General features: G+C 43.5%; 1 protein-coding gene across 6 annotated transcripts; it reads right to left on the bottom strand.

Annotated features, from left to right (window-relative positions):
- Positions 1 to 832: 832 nt before the first annotated feature.
- ZNF410 (zinc finger protein 410) lies at positions 833 to 23654 on the bottom strand. 6 transcript variants are annotated; one of them, XM_072865894.1, is made up of 11 exons: positions 22964 to 23654; positions 22340 to 22471; positions 18548 to 18746; positions 9175 to 9310; positions 8647 to 8880; positions 8158 to 8349; positions 7142 to 7325; positions 6161 to 6342; positions 3313 to 3402; positions 2037 to 2162; positions 833 to 1473 (listed from the first exon to the last, which is right to left on the bottom strand). In XM_072865894.1, exons 3-11 carry the CDS (start codon positions 18578 to 18580, stop codon positions 1289 to 1291), a joined length of 1362 nt encoding a protein of 453 aa, XP_072721995.1. In that variant the 5' UTR covers positions 18581 to 18746; positions 22340 to 22471; positions 22964 to 23654; the 3' UTR covers positions 833 to 1288. The 6 variants fall into 6 exon arrangements, with proteins under 6 accessions (XP_072721995.1, XP_072721997.1, XP_072721994.1 ...); XM_072865896.1 differs by having other exon boundaries at positions 23047 to 23654; XM_072865893.1 differs by lacking the exons at positions 22340 to 22471; positions 22964 to 23654 and adding an exon at positions 20023 to 20157.
- Positions 23655 to 23924: the final 270 nt, after the last annotated feature.

The raw sequence follows: 23924 nt of genomic DNA, 5'->3' as shown, positions 1-23924 counted from the left end.
AGAAATTTCCACGTATGTGAAGTGTAAAGGAAAACCTTAAGAAAGGAGGAAGAAAGGCTTGACTTTAATATATGATATGATGCCATATCCCTTTAACAAATACTAAGGTGACATGGATGAATACAGGAACAGATAAATCCAAGTATTAATATTGGTCCCTAAACAGAAATTGCTGAAATAGTGATGAAAGTAAAAGCATCAAACTAAGTAACTGAAACTCACTAGCACCTTTCTTGCTAAACAAAGTGTTGTTCTGAAAGTAGGATTACATTTCTGTAATCCCAAAAGAGATTTCTAATCTCTTAATATATCTGAAAAACGGTATGGAAATAAAGAATTTCCACTTTTGCTCTGGATTTTTGCATTTTATGAAAATATTTTGTTATTTTTAGTTAAAAGAATTACAGCCTGTTAAGCTGACCTGTAAAAATACTGTAGTAAAGAAGATATCTCACTAGAGCATCTCCCATCAAGTTATGAGATGGTAGCCAAACCACATCAGATCCTGATTCACAGGTACCTGGTGGAGCTTCTGCAAGAACCTCCAAATTACAATACCTTTAATGACAGCAGCACTACCTTTACATTCAGCTAGGGAGCAATATAAAATAAAAGCATTCTCTTCACATAGGAGCTATTATAGACGTGTAGTATCTTAGCAAAACTCTGCTTAATAATTGGGATTCTTAATAATCCCAATTGTGAAGAAACTCTTTAAGTTAACTAAAAATTCAAAACACCTACATGGTAGACTCATTTAAAGAGCTTGACATACCAAACAAATTTTGGAGGAAAAAGTGACTGGGGGAAGCAGGAAAAGAACACAGCAAATGTAATTAAATGATATCAAGTAGTACATTTATTTCAGATAGTTTATTTCAGCTTCTGACAGTGAGATGTATTAGAATATAGTCTCTGAAGGTAAAGGATGGAAGGAAGGCTTGTTGCTCAAGATACTGAATGTTTATACAGTGCCTAGCACAATGAGGTCCTGGTCCTTAACTGGGGCTCCTAGGTGCTCCAGCAAAACAAACGCATTAGGCTCTAGGAGAATGGATTGCATAAACAGTTTTGAAATGGCGTTCCACAACACGGGCTAAATGACACCTAAGCAGCAGACTTCACCTTTTAAGCTCTGCAAGAGAGAAACTTGGTCCGGTAGGTCTTCTCCAATTCCAGTTTTATGATTCATTCTCCATCTACCGACCCGCTCTGTGCACAGTTAAAGCAATGTTCACTCATCCCACTGCAAGATGGTGAGCATCTAGGAGGAATGATCGATCCCACTTCAGTCACCACATATAAGAGGGCGGAAAAAAGAGCAGCTGGTCTCACCCTCCTCTACTCCAATAATAGACTCAGTGTCTGGCAGGTGCAGAGACTCAACACCAAGGCTGGGCTGAGAGTTCATGGAGATGAGATTCTTATTATGCACTGTAGATTCTTCCAGCAAACTGCTGCCCATCAGTGACTCTATTGTGAAAAAAAAAATGGTAAAACAAAATTCTCATGATGTAATGATACTGCAATATACGACACAATCCCTGCCCGCCTCCAAGTCACAAAGACTTCTTCCCTAGACACCTACTTTATCCGTTCCTACTCTTTGGGCATCCAGCGCTCCAATGGATGGTAACTCCTATATTTATTGTTTTGAGCCTTAGTATGGCAGGATCTCATGCAGGCTTGGCTTTCTCTTTAAGTAATTCACATTGCATAAAAAGCCAGGCTTCTTACAACAATAATACATAACAAAGGGCACAAATTCCATGTGAAAAAAAGATACCAGATTCGTGTTAATTTTGAAAACAATAAACATATCTGCCCCTTGACCACAATACAAAAATACACCTTTGTCTTCTATCCTAGAAAAGGGGAGGGTGAGCAATCCATCCTCATCTCCAGGAGGAACAGTCTTTTATTCCTTACTGGCTTGTGGTCTCGTATTTTCAGGACAAACATCTTCCCTTCTCTTTAACCATCCACTAATTCTTTCCTGCACTTCCCCCCCACAGAGAGTGTCCTCCCTTCCTTACCTGGCTGTTCTCGCTCTCTGCTGCCAGCTGTTCCAATTCGGGAGTGGTGCTTCCTCATATGCACATTTCTGCTACCACTCTGGGAAAATGTCTTCCCACAAATTTGGCACTGATGGGGCTTCACTCCTTGGAGTAGAAGTGGGAAAAAATATCCCGAGAATTACCAAATTGGGAATAAAGACCTCATCAACCAAGAAGCCAATAATACTGTTTTGAAATGGCTGTTGACACCACTGGTGATAATTATCAGTGAAAAAAAACAAATGAGAAATATTCCTGTTTCCTGGAGAGCAATGAGCTTCCAGAACAGAAGAGTTTTAGGTATCAGTATTGCCAGCTGTTGGAAATCTCAAGTCTGAAGAGTAACATAAAGTCTTCAAGTCTGATTTATGAGAGGGAAGAAGTTATTTGAAATCTCTTACTCAGTGACATGGAAATATTTGATGTCCCATACCTAGAATAAAATTACTAAAAGCAAGGAAGCAGAGGCAAGGAAGCTGTCTCCTGCCGTCACACAACAAATTGCAGCATCTGGTTTACATTACTGAGTAGAGACCTGAGTAGGATGATGACTTGTCACTGTGAAAGGATTTCCATTTTACAGAGCAGTCTATCATTTGCACAATACAACAAAATGATGTCCATATGTGTGAGCTTAATGGCATGGAAGCCAAGGAGACAGGAAAGAAAAAGTGTGGAGACCTCGGGCAATCCCAAAAGTTACTAACCCAATAAAATCTCCCCTTCCCCGAACAAGCCATATTCATTATGTGCTGATGATATTTAAGATAGATCAATCAAAACAGAAGGCAGAAGCTTTGAAACACTTGTGAAATACATTTCCATCTAATGCTTTGGCCAATTACAAGTATGTAGTATTAAAAAATAAAGGAAAACCCTACCTATGGCAGAAACCCACTCATGAGAGATTTCAGATTTGAATGGCTTTGATTAATATATAGAGGTGCTAGATTCTCTCTTTTAAATAAGAAAATGGCAGCTATGAAACAGATATCCAACTTCATGACATTTTAGAAACAATTTAGAAAAGAAATTTTAAAAACATAATTTGAGTTTAGAAACATAACATTTAGAAACAGAAACAACAGAAAAGATTAAAGTCTACAGGCTACGGGCACCACAAAGGAAGTCGTGAAACACTATGACCGGAAGTCCTGTAGAAACCAGGGGATTTTTCTTAAGGAAATCAAATCAAAGTCCTACAACACAGATCTTTCCTCAGATAGGTCACAGAATGTCAGGTGAAGACTCTTACCTGAGTGGACAACCAAATGTTTCCGAAGGCTGGAGTATTCGGCAAAGGAGCGACCGCATCCCTGTGCCTCACACAGAAAGGGTTTTTCCCCTACAAGGGAAAAGTAAGTTCTTAGATTTTGGGATCACAACTTGATCTGATTGTCCAAGTCCCTCTGAACATCTCTACCCCATTCTCCCTTTTGGCTTTACATGCAACAAAGTTCAACAGAAATTACATATATGCTTCCTAAAGCTTTTAAAGTGTTCTCTTCAACAGTGTTTCATCAGGAAACACTGACATTCTTTCTGAAATATTCTTAGATCATCATTCACTGAAAGCGAAGCAAGGGTCCACTGTTTCTAAATAAATCTTCCAAGTGTATAAGTACCAAAAGAGTAACATAAAAGTGCCTGGACTGTGATATATCTTCTATATGCAGTTCTTAACAACCAGCTCTCTGCTTCACACACTCCCAGGATCCCGTTCCCTTTCTGCCTCTCAGTGCCAAAAATCCCATTAACTATATTTCCCTTCATATCAGATTCTATACTTTATTTCAGATCAGGCTGAACTTGGCAAAATCCCGTGAGAGATGCGTCAGCCATTTATATTTATGTGTGGAGGAACAGCAATTCAAGGCACAATTTGTTCTCATAGGCTGAAATTTGTTATTTTTATATATCTTCACAGCTATTTTTGTATTTGTCTAAATGATGATAAATTGGGAGGTGACTACACTAATGCAATGCAATATAATGAACCTGTTCTAACACCCTCTTAATAAAGCCTTAAATAAAACTAGAGGTAACTTCTGTCTGCAACTTCCCACTAAAGAACTCAATATACCATGTTTAATACTATGATTTCAAGTCTGTAACTAGACTACTGTATCAGAGTAACAGCCAGTCCACAGGAGATTAAGCAAGCTATTTTAGCTATTTTATTGTCTAACAGATACATAGTTCTTTCGGAGTAAACTTGTTTTTAAAGTTGTTTCTACGGTGATTTTGCCTTTAGAAGTCCTCTCCCTACAGTTAATTTCTCAGCTTCCTATCTGCTGTAGCATTCAACAGATCTGAGCAAAAAGGATCAACACAGCATGTTCTGATTGGTGTTACAAAGCTGAAATATGTGGCAGATTCTCGAACACTGATTGTACCTTCTGCCTTGTTATAAACATTTAAAACTTGGAAAGAAGGAAGAAAAACTATCATTGACAAAAATAACAGCACACAGTTCCATCTATAACAAACCCTAGATCTGTTTACACCTGCAGTTTTAAACACCTTTAGTCTGATCAAGCTCTTAATTGCACATTATCAATTTGCAGTTAAGAAAATTATTTACTCCTCCAGAAGCTACTACTTTGTTGGTTGCAGAACACTCACTTTATCATGGAGGATTGTGCATGTGTCAGCTGGGCCTATTAACTTTATCTGCGTCTTGGCTGGGAGCTTTAAGTGCAAAAGACAACTGTAAAAACTATGGCTGCTGTTACTACACATTCAAAATTTTATTATTGCTATATATAATTTTAACTACATCCCAACATCTGCCCCCAAACCATGTGTTCTAGCTAGACTGCAAATTCTTTAAAATAGCAACCTTCTTCCATGTGTATCTACAAAGTACATACCATACGGTAGTGTTTAAGTAAAGCAGAAGGCATAAACAGCTGCTGGCGGCCCACATAATCTGTGATTCCATTTTACCAGAGAGGCCTTGTGCTCTCACAGTTGTCAAGGTTATTTTGAAATGTTAACCAACTGTAATGCAATACTACCATCCTAGGCCATCATGGAATCTCTAACAATATTCTCAGAGGCTTGAAGTGGGCCATTTGTTAAAGTGGTGTGATAACCCTGAGGCTTAAAAAAACAAACAAAGCCACCAGAATATTCACTATGAACTTTGCTAACTATTAAATTGCTGATCATTTCAGCAGTAACTTCTGTGCCTCTCTCAAAAAACTTTGTAAGATAAAAACACCTAAAGCACTTTATGCAGTTGTCAAGACTTTGGCTGGTACACCAACTTCTAAAAATATTGACACGGCAGGATCAAATTCTCCAGAGGAGACAGCATAAACAAACCATGTATAAAATACAGCACTGTGAAATAAGGGTTCTTGTTTTATTTAATATAAAAAGCTGAGCATGAGTTAAGAGTACATAGGCTCCAGCATATGGTAACATCCCGAATTAGCATTAACGCAAACAGAGCAGTCTGCATGCCAAAATGCTGTCTTCTAATTATTGCCTTTTTCTACTAGACTTTGCTACTATATTTTTGCTGCTCATTCCAGTGTATTCCTCACTTCCCTAAATTTCCCAAATTTAGTCATTCTACAAGCAGCATAGGTAACATAAGCTAGTCAGATTCACCCAGATGTCAGTACAGCTACAACTGTGTCCACCAGGACTCCACACTGGAGAAATATCTACGCTATTGTGCTTCTCAGGAATTTAAAACAGCTTCTTTATAAAAAAAAATTACAGCAGTTGTGTTCACTAACTATTCCCTTGGGAACAGTCTAGTTTCTCCCCAAAATAACACACACTCCTCCCTCCATCAAACAACTTGAGGGGGGAAGGGAATCTTCAGAGCATGGGTCTGAGAAGAGTACAGCATCATCATATAGTACTGGAAGGGTGAAACCTGTGTGGAATTATACAGGATAGTAAAGGGGGTAAGCAGTTGATTAATTTGACCTATAGATCAATGTGAATTGATAGAAAGGGGACATTAATGAAGGGCAGAGATAACATCCTATTCTCAAAAGTTTGAGGATGGAGGAGCAAGTGGTTTATTCCTCAGTAAAGACCCCACCTCTGCAGACCACAAATAGGTGAGGTCTAAAACACACCAGTGTGAATTCGTAGGTGGTTCTTCAGATTTCCAGCTGTTGTGAACTGCTTCCCACAGCCCAGCTCCGTGCACACAAAGGGTTTTTCACCATTGTGAGTTCTCATGTGCACCTTCAGCCTCTGCAAGACGTAGAAACTTTTTCCACAGCCTTCTGCTGGGCAAGTGAAGGAGCGGTCATTCCTGGAAATCAACAAAAGAGCTGTTTCATTACCAGCTACTGCAGTGTATTTTTCATGAACACTCAACTTCTTTTTTGATTAAATAAAAAGCAGAAACATTTAAACCAAAATGAATTATATCAGAAAACAGAGAGAGTCAACCAAAGTGAGTGACCTAAGTCCTAAGGAACTAGAGTCTGGGTGGTCCACTGGAAGAATTTGTTCAGGTAATATCTTTTCATCATATTACCTTGCCTATTCCCTACCCAGAATGATTTAGTAAAGCAGTGCAACAGATTACATAGGAACATTGTGGAATTTCAGTCACTGGAGGATCAAAAATTACTGTATGTGTACAGATAACATATGCAATTACTGCTGGCCCTGTCTCAGGGCAAGATGATGGGCTCATGTCTATTGGAGTCCTTCCCAGTTTTTAAGCTTCTTGTCTACAATTTACCTTAGAGACTGCCAATTTCTTAGCTAAAAAAGATCAAGGTCATTTGTTAGAGCAAGCAATTTTGTTCAAGGATATCTAAAAGTATGATAGTATCCTACAAGTTCTAATGTTCACTATGCTCTTTATTGAGCACCTGTTAAAATACAAATATTCTAAACCAAACACTAACAAGGACCTGCAAAAATAATCTAAATCTGGTCAAAGTGTTTCAACATAAATGACCTAAAGCAAGCAACAGGGCTAGTATTTCTAACAGTAATACCACGTTTTCAATGCTTGTCGATGTCAGAAACGGACGCTATCCCAAATACAGAGCACAGTTTTTCAAACTCATGACAACATACAGCTTTATTCTGCTCACCGATGTGTTTTCAGATGATACTTGAAGTGAGCTGGCCACACAAATGTCCGATCGCAGCCCTCAACTGTGCACTTCAGCTTCCTTTCCACGCGAGATAAATGAGGAATGGGGCTAGAGTCTTTTGGCTGCCCATCTCCTGAGCAAAGATGAACATTTTCACCTGGAAGAAAAAGCCCAGCAAAATCTAAAAAAGATACAGATTACTATAATGTGTCAAGTTTAATACATAAAACCAGCATCATATATGATACAGGACTGTAAAGCAAGTATATGCCTGGCTACTAATTGTTTACCATGTCCTACATGCTGCTGCCTAGCCCATAACAGGGATCAGACACAGATTTGCAAACTTTACAAGGCGCATAAACTATTCCCAACAAGCTATCTGTATCAGATCAGCTGCTACCAGATGAAGCTTATCACAAGAAGAACAGAAAGCCAATGCATCAAAAATTGTAAAAATGGTCTCTATATCAAGATCAACCAACCAATTTTAAGTATCAGACAGGATAACTGTTTTTAAAAACACCTTAGCTAAAAAAAAAATATATTGTGGTTTTTTGCAATTATTTATTAAAATAATGAAGTCACAAAGCATGTGACTAAATCCAATTATGTATTCTCCAGAAAGCTGATCTCCAAACCCAGTGGAGCTAAGAAGAAGGTATGAATTACAGTATGCATTAAAAATAGACACTTGAAAGTGAAAATGAAAGTTGAAATACAAGCAGCTGCAGTCAGAAAGAAGATACTCTTTACATGTACCAGAGAACGTGCGGACTACAATGGAACTGCTGGCTCCACTGAAGTTCATTCCCTGAGAAAAACTGAAGAGCCTATTTATATTGCAGAAAAACTACATGATTGTTCTGTATAATTCTGTCACTGATGATTTGAAGACATGTCAGAATAGATTAAAAGCAGGAGAGAGTGAAAGAGAGAGGAAGAAACAAGCTGAAACTAGGGGTCTTGCATGGAACATTCAACTTTTGACACAGAAGCAGGGGATTTCCTACCATTATTGCTTGCTTTGGCATTCTTAGCGAGCTGTGCCCGAGTGGCAGCAATTAAACTGTCATGGGCCAATTCTTGCACTCGTAGGAACCATGGGGTACTGCTGTCTGTGCTATCATGAGAGAGAAAGTCATTCCCAGAATCTTCTGCTTCATCTTGAACAAACACCAAGTGCTCTGCTGGAGACCCCAGCCCTAGAAAAGAAGACAACTTCAGGAAACAGAAGGATAATGTAACAGAGGGAAATTTCTTTGCTTCCCAGAGGCTAGTGTTCATGGCATAGATGCAAGAGCTGCACTGAAAAAGTCTTCACTGACCTCTACATTGTAGGAAGCTGTTGATGATTAAATGCTCCTGAAATATCCAATAATGCCCAGCAAATTTCGTGATCTTTCCCCTTCATAAGCAGCAGGGACAGAGTTGTACTTGTATCTCCTGCATTCTGTTGTCTGAGACACATCCAGCCAGATGACAAACAGAAGGAGAATTACCTGCTCTTGTTAGGTTGAGAAGAATAAATGAAGTGCTGTCACTGGGCTGGAGGTCTTGCAATAAACTGGAAGCCTCTGGAGTTGACAGAAGCTCAGATGGTTTCTGTACATTCTGTGCCCTTGTTTCCTCTCCATCAGGGCCCACATTTACCTGGAGACTTCTCAAGACAGCAGATGAAGAAACATCTTTGGAAGAATTAGCATGACTTGGAGAAGTGAGATCTCTTTCATCATCTAGTGAAGAAAGTGAAGCAGAGTAAATAAAAGCATAAATACACTATGACTAAAAGATACCTATGAAGTTATTTTTCTAGAAAAAAATTAGAACTTGAGAGAGATTGGAGGAGGAAGGAATTTTCTAACCAGTCAGACTTCACTGTTAAATGAGAAAAGTTTCAGTCACCGTTCTGAACTTCTTCCTCCATCCCTGGGAATGCCTTAATCAGCAAGAGGCAGCGCGCCACAGTGGCGCAGTAAAGACAGCTGTACGAAGGGCATGCTGGCAAAGATCTGCCACATAGTTTTTACCTGGCAACATGAGTCTGTTGCATTCTGAGGTCTCAGTAACAGGAAGGAGAGAAAGACAGGTGATGTCTTTTGGTTCCGATTCCACCAGCCCTTGCCCCAGTGGAATAGAAGTATTCTGAACAAACTGAACCAGCAGCTGAAAAAAGATACTAAAGATTAGGTCAAGAGCAGCACCAATCATTTAAAAAGGTACTAAACCCAGTCCGTTATCCCCTACTGTCTTGTAGGAGACACTGAATATAATCCCATGAATACACATCAAAGTAAATGGAAACTTTTCAGTTTACATTAATGACAAAGAAGGAATTGTTTGTATTTGTTATCATTTCTTTAACATACAATAAACAGCTCTGGATCATTGCAGACTACTGTGAAGGCTACTTAGGCTATATCCCTTTTTAATTAATATTTTACCAAGACAAATTTTACCAATACATGCCATGTTTTAAGGCATATATTCCTTTTTAATTCGTCTTTTACCACTTGATACTTTACTACACTCTAACCTTCCAGGTAAATGTTTTCCATGCTCAGCCTTTGGTACAGGTATTTTTTTAAATCATTGTCTTTAAATACTTAACTAAAAGAAAGTTGGTCTTTTTTAAATAAAAAAGCAAGCAAAAGACTAGTTGCAAAGATGTCTAGCTAATGGCTATTCAAAATAGGCAGATAAGGCAGATAGATCAGAGGAACAAGGTTGGGATGACAAGTGGGAGAACGCAGACATCCTTATCCATCCAAATCAGCTACTCCTAAGACCATCAAAGATGGACAATTAACGCCATTGTCCTTAGTGTGAAACCAACCCACTAAGGGGATTCAACAGAAGAAACCCTCTCCAGAATACTATGCAAAATAAGGGGGACTATTGCATAAAGAGGTATAGGACTTTTACTGGGATGCATTTCCTGGGGAGGACTTTGGGACTGAACAAGAGATTTGGGGATTGTACAGGACTTATTATGCATTGTTTAAGGGAAAAGCCAAAGGCAGGAAAAGGAAGGGATCAAGGTGGATCAGGGCAGAACACAGGAAAATGGAGAAGGGAGGATAAAAGAGGCCCATAACATATAAGCAGGAAGTTGGTCAATTTAGTTGTCTGGTGCAGCCTAACTGTCGCAGTCTGTCCTGTCTTATTAAACTCCATTCGTAACTATTTCCTGTGTGATCCTGCTCTCTAGTGTGCATGTCATATGCTAGTAAACTCCAAGCCAGACTAGTTGGCAAGCAGAACAAGAGGTGTGGGAACATATCCTGGAGAAACCCATGAAGGTTGTCTCTAGGCAGCAACCTTTGCAAACAGAATCAGGCACTTTGCGCTGCCTGTGTTTATGTGGGTGAAGCTACGAGTGTCCCACCTGTGTTAATCTGTTTGGCGCCAGTCACATCTGTACAGTGTGTGTGTGTGTGTGTGCACCTATTTGAAAATTGTACGAAACTTCGCTAGTGGCTGGATCTAAGATGAGAAATAGGGAGCAGCCCTCGTCTTGATGGGCCCAGGAGGTGAGAAATGCCTGGATCATTCAGTCCAGCAGATTTAGCTATCCTTACTATCAGTCAGCTCTGGCAATGCAAAAATTACTTCTGGCTAACTCCTAAAAATCTTGAGTTATAAAAAAGGAACCTGACATTTGAAAAGGAACTGGAAGTCAGAGAAATGCCTTTCCTCACCCCTGAAAGTCTTCCCATATTTAACCAAGTTCAGAGCAGCAAAGCATGTGCCTTGTTTATTCATTCTGTCCCCTTGACAACATCTCAAGCTTTTGTCAGACTACTGGATATAATGCTGGACTCCTCTTTACCTCCAAGGCACAGACACAAAAATGAGACTCTCTTTTTTCCGTTACCAGTGCCAATGCAGTCCATACTAAAATATTCTGATTTAACAAAGGAAGCGCTGCTGGGAGCTAGGAGATAACAGCCCAACTTTTGCAATGGACTGAACTAATTCTTCTGTGAACTCCACAAGCTTATTTAACAAATACGGTCTCAAATCCTTCCCCTGTACGGAATTAAACTTCCGGAGACCAGAAAGACTGAAAGGGGTCAGTTGTAACAGATCCAGACACATACTCCACATTTCAGAGAAAGTGCCCCTCAAAAAACATATATAGGATCTATTTATTTGGCTATAAGTTCTGTCAGACTTACTCCTATACTCACATTCTCAAAATATTTTGAAAAACACAGATGAAAGAAATATGGAAAATAACAATACACCAAAAACTTAACCCTCAAGTCACTATTCCTTATCTTTAGGAAACTCCTTGACATAAAGATCCTGCATTCTGCTGCTGTCTAGCAAACAACTGTATGCAACAGACTTCCCTTATCTTTGGCATTTAGAAGGAAACTGTACAAGATAGTTATTCAAAAGCTACTACCCTCATTGTGACATATTTTAGCATGCATTCACACAGAGCCCAGACGGAGTTGTCTGTGCAGTGAGACGGTTCATCAGTGTCAAAACAAACAAGACTAAAAAAACATGATAGGCCAATGGTATATTTGTGATTAAAACCCAACAGTCACTAATAATTTGATTCTTATTTTGTATGTTGTGATTGTCTTAGTATTTCATTTTCAGAACTACTGGCACCCAATTCCAAATTATTTCTATAGCAGATACCAGCCTTTTGAGCCTCTCCTACATCAGGACAAAGTTCATTAAAGCAAAGAAACTGCATGGAAAACTTAATAGTTTGTGCTCTGATTTATCTATGCTTATTTCCTCTTATGAAAACACTGGAAATACTGATGCTTCCTCAAACAGTTTTACCTTGAAGAGTTACTGCTGTCAGAGCCCTGGAGCCTTAATTGCCCTCAGTGGTCTCACCTGGGGCTACCACCCACACCTGCTGCCCAGGGGCTCCATTTAAACCCAGGGGTTCCATTTAAGCTCAGCCTGTGTTCCTTAGTCCCTTTTTGAGTGGTGTTGTAGGTTTACTTGTCTCAAGCCCTGTCTCCTGGATAGACCTCAGACTTCTGCTGCATCAGTGTCTCCAGCCCCATCTCCTGACTGAACTCTCTGGATAGACCCTGGACCTGGTTCATCACTTTGCCTCGTCCAGGGCTGTGGATGGACCCTACTTCCAGCACCTGTCTCTGCCTGCTGTGCTCAGGTGCTGCAGGACTGTGCTCTGGTCAGTGAGGACACTGCCTGGACTGGGATCACCCTTGGATCCCAGCTCACCCTTCCTTAGGAGCAGCCTGTCATCAGTGACAATTATGAAGGTAAAAATTAAGTCTTGAAGTAATTCAGATGGCAATATGCCATTTTAACTAGGCCACAAGCCAGACTGCAGTTTGAAAGGTTAGCATTTTTTCCTCTTAGATATATTATAAGATTATCCAGAGGCTGCAGTCAGAAGAGGGAACTGTTTTTATATTGTCAAAAAAATACACAGGCAATATGAGACAGTCCCTCCCCTGAGGCCATGCATTCTCATTTAAGATTAAAAAATAGGAGAAGGAGGGGTAAAAAGAGAAGGGAGTTAGGAATAACAGAGCAAGGCAACCAGAAGAAAAGCTGGACTAAAAAATGGGAGTGGCAAGATGGTTCTAAACTACTGGATTGTCTTTCATTTAAAAGCTGTCCCCGATCCCTACTGCTGCCTACTCCACCATGAAACACTTGTTTTACGGACTCTTCTATTTCTATACAGAAAGCCTTAGATAAAACTTTCCTCCTACAATAGGAAAGTTTGCTTCAAACCCTCTGCTTCCACACAGCAACATTAAGCCACTAGGGAAAAGCAAAATGCAGCAGTCAAACAGATGCTCAAAAGAAAAGAGATCCTTTTAATTTTATTTGTAAAGTAATAACAGGCTAGTATAGGGGGCAAAAGAAGCAGAACTAAACAAGAGGACATGAATCATGCTCATTGTTAAAATTTGGAATAAAAAACCCCAACCCTTCCCATAAACTAAAGCAAACCAACCACCAAATATATCTCTCCCAACTCTACATCACATAATTCAGAGAAAATAAAAATTTTCATGTGACAGTTGTATCTTGGCAGCCAAGTACTTTCAGAAACCTTCCTTCCTGTTCAATTGAATACCTTTGTGACAACCACAGCAACTGGAATATGGGAAAAAACTAATTACAAACATTATGTGCTGCTTCCTTAAGTTTCTTTTAATTTGGTTTTGCAGCTGAAAGCAAACAGGAAATTGTAAGGGTATCTGGTAATTGGCTATTCAGCATAAAAGACAGACTAGGAACAGGAGAGGTGATAAATTAAATGTGCAGATACACAAACTCTAACAAACTGCAGATAAGAGAGAGTAACGAAGACCAAAGCTCCTGGGACACTGATGGATGGGCAATTACAGGAACAACTTGAGTGTAACCTTGAAGAAATTCAGCCAGAAACTTTGTAAGAGATAGGAACAATATTATCATGGGATACCAGAACACATCTCATAGGCAAGAGCAAACTTCTTGTGGCATATGGGGGAAATTCTGGGACTGGGTAAAACTTATTATTAAGATGTCTTAAGAGGAGGCTGTGGGAATCTGAAAAACTTATGGATGTTTAGGGGAAGGATCAAAGGTGGGGAAAGGGAGGGATCAAGGTGGATAGGAGAGGAACAACCATGGGGAACAGGAAGGGGGTGGGAGATAATATGGGTTGATGTTAGCAGGCTGCAGGTCAGTACACTGCTCTGCCTCGTCACCGTAGTCTATCCTGTCATCTTCTCAAATGCTGTTTGCTCCTAAATAGTTTCTGAGTACATTCATCTAGTTAACTTCAAGTTGGACTAGTCTGTGACTAGGAGGAAACCAATCTGGAAACTTGAGATCCTGGCCAGAGGCTGGATTAAAAAGGCCAGGGCCTGGAAACGGATACTGGAAGGACTTAAGGTTTGGCAGAGACCGGACAGATCCATGACTGAGTATGCATGTCAGCTGAGAGAGTGCACGTGTGTGATATGCTAGCAAATTTCAAGCCTGAGTACCTGATGAGTAGGAACAGAATTAGGCCATTTGTGGTATTCCGGTTCCATGTGAATGCCATTTGCATTTGTGGGTGCCTGTAAAGGTAATGTCCTGCCATGTGTTAGTGTTTACAGCCATACATGTCTGTACTGTCTATGTGTGCATGGGTGCATATTTGCAGTTCAGGCTCAGCCTCACTTCTGCCTGCACCTGGGAACAGTTCAGTGGTCTCTTGTCTGAAGGACCAGGAGGGGAGGAATCTCCTGGATGCTACAGTTCATCAGATCTTGTAACCACATAATATCTGGCATTACAAACAGGATCCAGATGGGCTGTAAGTATTCCTGTGATGGTGACTATAGAATCTCTATGTAAGGAGGGGACTGATCCTTCTGCAAATTTGGCCCAAGTGCTAGAATTTGTAATCAAGCAGTCAGAACATCTTGGGGCACCTGAATAGGGAAACTGAATGTACAGAATATTAACAGAACACAAAAGGAATGATGAGAGGTGTAAAGTGGCTTTAGTCTATAGCCAAGATATCCCTTGGAATTTGAAACAAATTGTGATATTAATTGCAAAAGGACATCCTCAACTAAGAGATTCAAACTTTATGGGCCAGACGTGAGTCATACAGAGAGAATCTACAAGCCTTAGAGGGACAAAATGAGCAAAGTTCAGCTATGTCTTGCTATGAAGAATTTTATTTTTGGCTCTGCTGTGCCACCTTCTTGAATATAGCCTCCTTTTACTCCTGCTGAAACACCACATAACTCTGAAAATCTTGTAAGTAATGTAGAGAGTGTATGTACTAAAAATGTAAAATATTTCTTGGCTCTTTGTCACCAAACAAATAATTGTCATCCCTGCTGTTCAACAAGAGATGCTGAACAGGATGATCCCAGGGTCTATCACCACAAGCAGTGTGGAATGCTTGTGTTACCAAGAAAGCTTGGATACGGTCCCTGACCCGGGGGGGGGAGGGGAGGAAATATGTTTAAAGAACTAGGAACCCCTCCTTAGAGATCCTAAAAAACCAAACCAAGCAAACAAAAAACCCCAACCAAAACACTACAGAAACAAATGAAACTATGGGATGGATCGGGTTGAAGTTTGTGTCCCATAACAGATGCCCTTCATCAGATGATTCAAAAGCCAGGAGGTGTCAGGCGGCTGCTTTGCTTGGGGGGGGGCGGGGAAGGTTTTTCCAGTACTAATGTTCAGATCTATCCTCCCACTGGACAGCTGGAGAGCTAGACTAGACTCCCAGACCAACAGGGACCATATTTTTAATCGATACTGCTTCTGGTCTAAATTTAACCAGTGAACCACTACAAAGCAAAGAGGTCAAAAGAACATTTAGCAGAGAGGGAGGGGGGGAGGGGAAAGGAAGGGCTGGAGCTGAAGGGTGGGGAGGGTGAGGCTTGTTAGCCAGGAACTAGGATGCCCTCCTCCCATACAACCTCTGGGGATTAATTCCTTCACAAGAGTCTCTTTGTGAGGTGCTGATGAGGGGAGAAAGGAGAGGCTAAAATACCTCCCTCCACCCCCTTTTCAATAACCAATTTAATTTATAGACCAGAGCTGTAGTTCACTTGATTGTGCTAGAGCTACCCCCGACAGCTGCTAGGACCCTGCACTGGACCAGTGTGGTGGAGGTGGCTGGAAATATTTGCAATTGTAACAAATCACCCTGAAGGCTTAAAGCATGCAAAATGCAAATCTTATCAGTTCCCTGAGGAATACTGGTAATACAGCTTTGGGGGAAGGGAGTCCAGAAGAAAAAGCAGATTCATCTGCCTGTACAAACTGTCTCCGAGCAACTTTGTAGCTACCTGTGAAAGGAGGATTCACCTCTACTCAAGTATTAAACATTTACTGGCACATTGGTGGCTTCTTTAGGGATAAAACCAGTAGAGCAAAGAAGCTTATGCAATCCATCCATAGTGCTTCAATTAATGTTACCTAGATGTTACACAACCACAGTCAGCTCTTTAATTAATACTTTTCTCCCATGGTAGGGGATATGAAAGAACATCTGTGGTTATAAGAATTATGGTGCCATGGCTCACCAGACGATGTAAAATCATGATTGACTTTCAGACATACTTGAACTGCTATTTGGGAAAGGTGTAAAAAGGGTGTCTACCAGTTTCACATCAAAGGAGTAGAAAATAGTACTAAACACTCAACTTTCACAATCAGAACCAGAAAGCAGCTGTGTATAGATTTGGTAATCCACAATGCAAATGAATCCACATTTGTAGTATAAAATAGCCTTGATCAAGATTAGGGAACATGGTTTAGAAGACAGCATATATGGAAAGGATGCCCTCTGCAACCACCTTAGCTTTCATGGATCAGGCTCGCTCCTACTGAGAATGGCCTACTCTGTTCTAGGCTTGCTGGAAAGGAAATGCAACTCTGCTATGGGGAAATAGGACTATTATGTAAACATGCCTAATTAACAAATACCTTACCCAAGTCAAGAAAAGACAAGGCCCACTTACAGCTCCTGTTTGAGGAATGAGGGAACAAGCATTCCAACTATCCTGGTCCTTGGCTGTCAGAAACAATCTGTGGGAATCCACCTACTCACAGACTGAAGTAACAAAGTCCCCCACCTTATCATTCAGAACTGGGAGAAAATCTGATAGTTATGAGATCCACCACAAGGCAAGAGAAAGGAACTCCTTGCAGCCCATCCTGAGACTACTCAGGGCTACCATGAATTTGCAGCTACTTTTCCTGAATAGTCTGATTGGAAGGACTTTGGCTGCTCTGTTAAGAAACAAATACCTTACCACATCACCTGGGCTGTGATGAATTACCAGCATGTAATAATCCTTCTCTTTAGAGTACCAGTTTGATACCTGCTGTATTGCATATGGACTGAACAGGGATGGAAACAGAAGGCTCAATAAAAACAATTCTATTTACACCTGTGAACTTCCCCAAAAGGTACTTCATAGCAGTACTAAGTCCTCTGCTCTAGGACCTTAGCCTTCTGAAGAGGTAAAGCTGAGAACTGGAAATGCAAGGACACAAAGCAATACAGTCCTCCCCACTTTTAAGTCGGGGAATGTACAGATAGCTGGCTAATGGCTATTCAGCCTAAAAGACAAAGGCAAGAAGCAGGTAATAAATTGAACACACTGATACAATTGTATTGAATGTAACAAACTGCAGACTTGTATCTAGCAAATTACAGGTTAGAGTAACAAAGACCAGAACTCCTCAGATGCTAATCAATGGGCCACTGCTGGACAGAAATCCTGAAGAGGTTCTATCGGAACTTTTTTACTGGTAAGAAAACAAAATTGTCTTGGGTTATCTGAATGGGTCTCATAGGAAAGACCAAACTTATTATTGGATGCAACACGGACTGCAGAATGTGTAAAACTTATTATGCAACATTTAGGGGGTGGATCAAAGGAGGGACTGAGGTGGGTAGTAAGTGGAGAAAGAACTATGGGTAGGGGGGAGAGAAGAGACTCCAGTCATATGTTAGCTGGGTGCTGGTCAGTACACTGCTGTGTCTGATCACTGCAGTCCCTTCTATCTACTTACTAAACATATTCCTAAATATTCTCCCCACAAGTGAGTGCACTGCTAGTGAACTTCTAGTCTACTAATTTGTGAGGAGGAGGCAACCACAGTCTGGAAAAAAAACAAGATTCCAGCCAGAAACTGGCTAAAAAGCCCTGGGTCTGGGCACAAATACGAGAAAGACTTTAGGCCTGGCAGAGACATCTGTGAATGTGAGTATGCATGGGAGTTGAGTGAGAGTACAGATATATTCCACTAACAAACTTTTGTGGAGTTCATGCTGTTTGTGTTTACCTCTTAAAGGTACTTTACCTGTGTATGTGTTAATCTGTTTGTGGCCAGCTGTGTGTGCTCTGTGTGCACACATACATCACTGCAATTCATGCTCAGCCATGCCACCAGCTGAACGTGGGAACAGTCCAGCAGCCTCACAACAAGCAACCAGGATCCCCTGGGTGCTGCTGCTTACCACTTCTGCCAACTCCTTAATGGAAACATGAGTACTTTAAAAAACAGAACTGGCTGATGCTAATAGAATAATCCAGACTCCCCAAAACTGAGTAAAGTCAATTTGGTTTGAGGGAAAGAAGTAGTCAATACAGTAATTTATTTTATTCTTGTAACAGAAAGAACTTTATAATAGTGAAAAAAATAATGTAACCTGACAACAGGCAAGAGTATTGGCTGATAGGTTGAAAGGAGGGGAAAAAGCCTGCAATATTCTTTAATCTTTCACCGTTCAAATCAAAACATGGAGCATTAGAAGATGCCACTGAAAACACTTTGAGAATTAATATGTAAGCAGTAAACTAATTGAACTTTTCCTATGTGTTGCCCATAAATGTTCCTGGGAACCAAACCCAGTTCACAATTGCTCACCTCAGGTTTGGATTCTAACTCATCCGATAACATTGATTCAAGTGTCCGATTCCTGCAGCTGTCCTCAGCAAGGCACAGATTTTTTTTTTTTTAGTTCAGAGAGAACAACACTCCCTGCTTATTCTCATATTTTCTTAAGTGTAAAACAGTGTGGTAGTCCTTCTGCAAGAAGTCGTGTTGCACAAATATTCAATGTAACCTAAAACAACAAAAAATGAAACATAAAGAGATAGGAACCAAAAAATGAGAGCAAAGTAAAAAGAAGTGAGCAGATGTTGCATGTAACTGTAAAATATACTTTGAAGTACTGGCAAAACTAATTTACCCAGGTTCCTGCACTTCTGTTGTCATTGAGTCAGCAAAATAACATTCTAACACTGCAAAATTAATTTTCAAAGGCCACAGTTTCTTTGCAATAGCTCATTTTCAATGGAAAGTTGAATTATTTGTCCTGGAAACTTATGGGATCAACCGAAAATCACATAGAGCATGCAAGAGACAAGGAGGCTGAATTCCCAGCCTGCAAAACAGTGTAATTATCCAAATTGTTGATGAAAGGCAACCATATACAAACAACCCATCACCAGGAAACCTCCGCTTTTCCAGTCTATTGAGATGTTCCATTTCTGATTATGAGAAATATCTTGATGAACACAGCTAGGTTAGAATTTATTTCACAAATACCCATACAATGTTTCTTCTTTGGGCTACAAGGGAAAATGAGAACAAGTCTGCCTATTTTTGCCTACTGGGAAAGCACTCAGACACTAGCGATGGGAGAATAAAGTGAGTCATGTACAGTTCCCCCCCTCCCCCCTCCATCACAATTACAAACCTATTGGACATATTAAAAACTAATGAGAATACTGGATCACCTAAAAAGAGAAGCTAAAAGTCTTCCTCTAGCACTCCTGACAGCAAGCAGTGCGGCACAAGATACTCTGTGCAGGAGCCTCACCTCCTGCCGTGAAGGGACAAGATCATAAACACAGTGAAAGCAGAGTAACTCAGCCCAACGCACGCAAGCCAGGGCTCGGGAATATTCCCGCTTGTTCACCCGCTGCCCCCTTTTCGCCCGCACCCGGGAGGGCGGGCCCCGAGCGACCCACGGGGACGAGAGCCGGAGCTGCCAGGCCCGGCTGCCCACGCCTCAGCCGGGAGGGCACCGGGGGAAGCCTGGCGGGCACCGGCCGGAGCCCGGGGAGGGGGGGAGGGGGAGAGGGAGACCCTGGTGCCACGGGGCAGGGCGGAGCGCCGAGGTCCGGCTAGGGCCGCGCCCCTCCCCCACACGGGGCAGGTGCGCCACCCCTCCCCCACCGCGGGGGCCGGTCTGTCGCCGTGAGGGGCAGCTCCCGGCGGTGGGGAGGGCCGGGCCGCCCACCCCCGCTCCCCGGCCCGCTCGGCTCCCGTGCCCCACAGCGGGCGGCGAGTCCTGGAGGAGCGCCCAGGCCCCCGCCTCCCCCCGCCCGCCTTACCGGCATCTCAGCCGCCCGGATGTGACGGAGCAACCAACCGGAAATGCCAAAGGCTGGAGGTGGGGGGTGCTTCTCCTCCAGCTCTATGGTGAGCGCTGTAGAGAGCGCCGTTTCCGCCCGCCGCCTCCAGTTCCGCCCGCCGCCGGCGCTCAGCGGCGGCTGCGCGGGCGCTGTCCCTGTCCCCGCCCCCCCGGCCTCACCCGCTGCCCGTGCCCGGCAGCGCCACCTCCCACCGTGGCGCGGCCCCGCTCCCCCGGCGGCCCCCGCGGCCTGGCGGGGGCAGCGCCGGTGCACGCCTGGGCCCGGCCTTCCTGAGGAGCCTCCGCGGGGAAGGGCGTCGTGCCCTGCGGGAACCTCCCGCCTGCCCCTGGAGCGGGTTTCTTGCCATTTCCCTCAGCCCCGAAAGACGGAACAGTAACAGCTCGGTGCTTGGGTTTTTCCCCGGTACCATCGGGATCACTACCAGGGCTGCAGTGTTCAGCTGCAGCCCAATTCCTCTTGAAACAACCTTCTGATCTGGAGAATATTTTACAGGTGAAGATTATGCAGGAAGTTTATGGTCAAGTTCAACATTTAACTGCTGAACTCGTCTTTTCTTCAATATAAATCAACACAAAAGACACATTATTTCAGTTCGTTACAGCACATGTGGAAATGCTGGTTCCCCACTTCGTACTTGGTTTCTGTTTCTGCTTTGCTCTGACGTGGTGTGTCTGTTCTTGCAGTTGGTGATGGAGAACTCCTGAGCTCACAGCAGCTCGCTAATGACACACACCAAATTAATAATTCCAGAAACATACATGTCATAACAATGTACCTAAAACCCAAAAAGGGACTGAGTCATTTAGAAAGCTTGTACTTCGGTTTTTGTTCATTAGCCTCATCTTGGTATCTGTAGGTTAGCAGAGCTCCTGAAGCCGTGGGGTTGGCAGCCTTTGGTCTTGACGTTAGCTGCTGAACCGGTGACCTTCAGGTCCAGTAAACTTTAACTTGGTTACGGCTAGTCCGTAGCTTTGGAGCCACATGCGATTCCTGACTCCCGTGCCAGAACGGCTCCTCGTGGGACGGTGCTGGCGTTGGTGCTGCTGAACAATACAGAAGTAACCCAACGGGAGCTGTCGAGGCTGGCAAAGCCAGGTTCCCTGGGGCCCCCTGGGCACACAGCCCGTTCTGATCCATGGTGGACTGTGCAAGAACCTGTGGTCACTTCCCGTGAAATGACTGTCATCTCCTGCCTGTGAAGTGCTTTGGAATGATATCGTCTTTTCGGCCCCTCTAAGATGTGCAGTATGGCTCCTCTGCCTTTCAGCCATGTGAAAATTTTGATTTGCAGCTTAAAGATTCACCGTTGCCCCCCTCGGCTTTAAATGTTCAGCGAGTGGCTTCACGGAGGGCTGGCTATGCACTGGAGTCGTACTGACAGCCTCGCGCTTCAGCAAAAAGACCGTTGACCAGCTACCTGCTGGAGCCACCCACTAACTCCCCGAAGTCTGCAAGCAAGTTAGATGCACGTCTTTTTCCGAGGTATTATCCCATCAGCTTGCAGTCACTGCATTAGTACTAACAAAAGCCTGCACCGTGAAATCAACTCTCAGTCAACCTGAAGCACATTTCTGATGTCCAAGGCAGGGAAAGCTGTGATTCAACACTCAGAATCGGCAGCCTCAGAGATTTGGCTGCCTCAGTGCCATACTGGCCACGCAGATGGATTGAATCGGGGAACCTCACCAAGTCTGGCATTTATCATGTCGGACCACTTGGCCATAGTTGTGATGACCTGAAGCTTTAGACAGACCCATTTATTCACTCAAGCCTACAAAACTGAAGTTAATAGCTCCCAAGATTGAGTTTTTTAATATAACCCCGATAAGCTGGAGCTGAGTAAATGACCACGCAATGGTCACAGTAAATGACCATTTCACTGTGTTTATTATCACAGGCACGATCCCAGCATGCCACATTTGCTGATCCAATACAATCCAACAAAGGCAACCAGAAATGCAGAACTACTAACTTCATAAACCATTTTTTCTTGATGCTACTTCGGTAATCCCAGGGCACTGAATCGTAAAGCTTGATTCTGTTACATTAAGATACTTAGTAATGTTGGAAGTCCTTTGACTCATCATCAGCCCAATAACGTGGAATTGTTGAATAGGTATTAAAATATAGAGACATGTAGGCGCATAAGTTCCTTTCATTTGCATCCTTCTAGGCCAGATGAGTTTGGCTGCTTCAGAGCTTGCATCTTGACTGCCTGGGGAATTTTGGTCTAATCTGATAGGGGAATCTGCAGTGGGAGTAGCACAGCGCTTACCTGAGTTGTTTATGCAGGTCCAAATCACTCACGCAGGTGTGTGAAGCAGCACTAGTCCCTGGTGGGAGAAGAATTGTCAGGCTGGGAATTTCCTACAGTCTCACTTTCTCTGCCCCTCCGGGATCCTTCTCTCTAATCAAGGAGAAATAGAAGACTCAGTCACTGAGTCAGAAGACTCAGTTTCCCCCATGACCAGATTCAAGAAAAGAGAAATGATACTGTTTTTTCACCCCTGCTGTGAGACAGAGAAAATGTCTTGTCATGGAGTAAAGGGCGAGTGGTGTTTTAGATTCGGTTGTTGATAAATCTGTTTCTAATGGGACCTCATTCTGATTGCAAGGAGGAACCTAGGCTTTATTTCTCTTAGCACATCTTTTGTTCTTTCACGTGTACGTTTCTGTATACTCAGATATAACACTGTTATATAAACTTATGTGCATTATTCCAAGATACTGGCAGTAATAAATTTTTTTTAGTAAGGCTTTTGAAATTGTAAAACATACACGTACAATTGCAATTAACGTAACATCACTTTGATGTTCAGCCTTTGCAGCATCAGAATGTAACAGATTTTTAAATTCTCTCAAAAGTCTGTATGCACACGAGAAAGCTATCTTTCTACACCTGCAGTTGATGTTGGCACGGGTATTACAAAGCGGGTAAGTTTTAAGAAACCGAGAGGACTAAGATTTGGAGCACTTCCTCACGTATCCCCTCAGGCTCGCATCCAGTTCTGTCACATGTCGGACTCTCCTTCGCGCTTCGCCTTTCCTGCGTAGTCAGCGCGTTTCCTGTAGCGGCAGCTGGAATGCTGCTGAGGTAATTTCGCTGGCTGAAAGGCGTACGTGCGGTCAGATACGGGCCTCCACGCCGCCGCGACCCGACACCCTTTCCATGTTTTCTTGAACACAAGGCGCCCGGGGCAGGGGAGGCCGGCGGCAGCCCTCCCGCGCCTTTCCCTCGGCAGCGCCCAGCGCTCCCACAGAGACCGGCGGCGGCCCCGCTGGCTCCGTAGCCTCGCCCCGCTCCCGGGCCTCCCGCCGCACTGCGTTAGGGCGGAGGAGCCGTTGGGGAGGGAGGGGGGGCCGCGCTGCCGGGCCGGCCCCTCAGGGCGCCGCGCCGGTTGGGCACCCGGACTCTCCCGCACCCCTCGGCCGCGGAGCTGCGCTTCAGCCCGCCGCTGCGGGGCTGGGGCGGAGGCACGCAGCCTCCGCCGCGAGGTGTCGGGAGCTCCCGGGCTCCCCTGCGGGCCGGGGCGGTGGGGCAGAGGCGGCCCCTCGCTCCCGGTACGGAAGGGTTAACGGCCAGCCTCCCCTCGCGGAGGCGGTTGGGCTGGCTCCGCCTCCCGGTCGACCGGTGGCACGTTCCATTCCCCCCGCGGGGTAATGCATCCTCCCTCCGCCGCGGCGGCTCGCCTCGCCCCGCAGGAACAGAGCGGGACGCCGGCGGCGCGTCCATTCACACCACCCCTTCGGGCTGGGTGGTAGGGCCCACGCGGCGCCGCGCGGGCGGGGGTAGGGAGGTGGGCGGCCCACCTCCCCCCCCCCTCCCCCCCCGAGCCCCTCCCCGCCGCGGTGGGCGGTGG

Source organism: Ciconia boyciana, chromosome 6, assembly GCF_034638445.1.
Source record: "Ciconia boyciana chromosome 6, ASM3463844v1, whole genome shotgun sequence".
NCBI lineage: Eukaryota > Metazoa > Chordata > Aves > Ciconiiformes > Ciconiidae > Ciconia > Ciconia boyciana.
Note: the sequence above shows the minus strand (reverse complement) of the source record. Positions and strands in the feature narration are given on the sequence as shown.

What these genes read in the sequence shown, in the direction of transcription:
- ZNF410 (XM_072865894.1), bottom strand. Translation starts at nt 18,580, where the DNA reads ATGTTATCGGATGAGTTAGAATCCAAACCTGAG. An exon ending in TGCCAAAGCAAGCAATAATG is followed by an intron (nt 7,326 to 8,157) that starts GTAGGAAATCCC and finishes TATCTTTTTTAG; the next exon opens with ATTTTGCTGGGCTTTTTCTT. An exon ending in TATCATCTGAAAACACATCG is followed by an intron (nt 6,343 to 7,141) that starts GTGAGCAGAATA and finishes GTTGATTTCCAG; the next exon opens with GAATGACCGCTCCTTCACTT.